The sequence below is a fragment of the Mandrillus leucophaeus genome, unplaced genomic scaffold, assembly GCF_000951045.1.
Source record: "Mandrillus leucophaeus isolate KB7577 unplaced genomic scaffold, Mleu.le_1.0 Scaffold1708, whole genome shotgun sequence".
Taxonomy (NCBI): domain Eukaryota; kingdom Metazoa; phylum Chordata; class Mammalia; order Primates; family Cercopithecidae; genus Mandrillus; species Mandrillus leucophaeus.
In genome coordinates this window covers 17965-19817 of record NW_012101708.1, presented here as the reverse complement: position 1 = coordinate 19817, position 1853 = coordinate 17965, and the positions used below count along the sequence as shown (strand labels likewise).

Sequence of the window (1853 nt, the reverse complement as noted above, 5' to 3'; positions counted from 1 at the left end):
AACTCGACAAAATACCATTTTTCATCTATCCAAAGATTAAAAAGTTAATATGTTGAGTTGAACACCTGCCTCCACCAGAAGACCAACATGTCCCCAGAGACTTGCTCTTGATATGAGAAGACACATGGAACATACCTGAACCTGACCCACAGCCTGCAGTCAAACCCAGCCACCCATAGCTGATGTGAAAGCCCATGAGCACTTAATAAATATCTGTTTGTTGGGGGCCACTGAAATTTTGAGGTTGTATGCTAAACATCACTATCATAGCAAAAGATAACCAGTGTATGAAGTGTGGGGAAAAAGGAATTCATATTTTATCACTGAGATATAAACTGCCACACTTTGTTCAGTAGGCACTGTTAGTTGCCTACCCAACATCCCCCTGCCTCTCATTTTTATTATCATGGCAATCTCTTACCTTGCAGGCTTCATAATCTTTCCGGATATAATGAAGATGAATCAACCAGTTCTGCTTCTCCAAAATAGGAAACTCTGGAGCTAGGTAGCATATTTTGACAAAACAAACAACACAGTCATTAGATTTTCTCCTTTAGCACTGTCCTCATGTCTAACCATAAACGTACTGCAATATCTCATTAAAATTTTCATGCTACTGTCTACAAGAATATATTATAATGCATCAAAAACGTATAGACTATTAAACTGAGAGATACTTGTCCTACTACTACATGTTGAATACATATCTTGAGTTTTTGAAGCTTGTATATCAGTTTCTCATCAAATAATGACTTGGACTGAAAAACATAAAATCATCCTTTGTCTCTTCTCCTCAATCTCTCCTTCCCTGGTTATAGAAAGTGAATAGAAAGACTTTCTAAAGGAGATTGCAGGAATATCACTAAGGAAATATATCAGGGGAACTCACCCCCAATATTTCAACATAGGTTCTATTTTCCATAAGTGTCAGCCGGTTGAGAAATAAAGAGAGAGTACAAAGAGAGGAATTTTACAGCTGGGCCTCCGGGGGTGACATCACATATCGGTAGGACTGTGATGCCCACCTGAGCTGCAAAACCAGCAAGTTTGTATTAAGGATTTCAAAAGGGGAGGGGGTGTAAGAACAGGGAGTAGGTCATAAAGATCACATGCTTCAAAGGGCAAAAAGGAGAACAAAGATCACATGCTTCTGAGGAAAGAGGACAAGGGCAGAAAGAGGACAAAATCAGAACTTTTGATAACGGTCCATCAAAGACCACAAGGCAAAGGGCAAAAGCAAAATTACTGATAAGGGTCTATGATCAGTGGTGCAGGTACTGTCTTGATAAACATCTTAAACAACAGAAAACAGGGTTCGAGAGCAGAGAACTGGTCTGACCTCAAATTTACCAGGGTGGGGTTTTTTCCCCACCCAAATAAGCCTGAGGGTACAGCACGAGACCAGGGCATATTTCAGTCCTTATCTCAGCCGCCTAAGACAGACACTTCAAGAGCAGCCGTTTATAGACCTCCCTCCAGGAATGCATTCCTTCCCCAGGGTATTAATTATTAATATTCCTTGCTAGGAAAAGAATTTAGCAATATCTTTCCTACTTGCACATCTGTTTATAGGCTCTCTGCAAGAGAAAAATATGGCTCTATTTTGCCTGACCCCACAGGCAGTCAGACCTTATGGCTGTCTTCCCTTGCTCCCTAAAATCGCTGTTACTCTGTTCTTTTTCAAGGTGCACTGATTTCATATTGTTCAAACACACATGTTTTACAATCAATTTGTACAGTTAACACAATTATCATAGTGGCCTTGAGGTGATGTACATCCTCATCTTACAAAGATAACCAGATTAAGAGATTAAAGTAAGAGAGGCGTAAGAAATTATAAGAGTATTATTTGG

The 1853-nt window shown here is 39.7% G+C and overlaps 1 protein-coding gene across 2 annotated transcripts in view; it reads right to left on the bottom strand.

Annotated features, from left to right (window-relative positions):
* The window catches only part of BBS4 (Bardet-Biedl syndrome 4), a 50364-nt gene that overhangs the window by 35938 nt on the left and 12573 nt on the right, over window positions 1–1853 (bottom strand). For both annotated transcript variants that reach the window (XM_011976911.1, XM_011976910.1), the window contains one exon: window positions 422–501. Coding sequence is in view for 1 of the 2 variants with exons in the window: in XM_011976910.1 (XP_011832300.1) it covers window positions 422–501 (80 nt within the window). In the remaining variant the exon portion in view is untranslated. The remainder of the gene's footprint in view (window positions 1–421; window positions 502–1853) is intronic.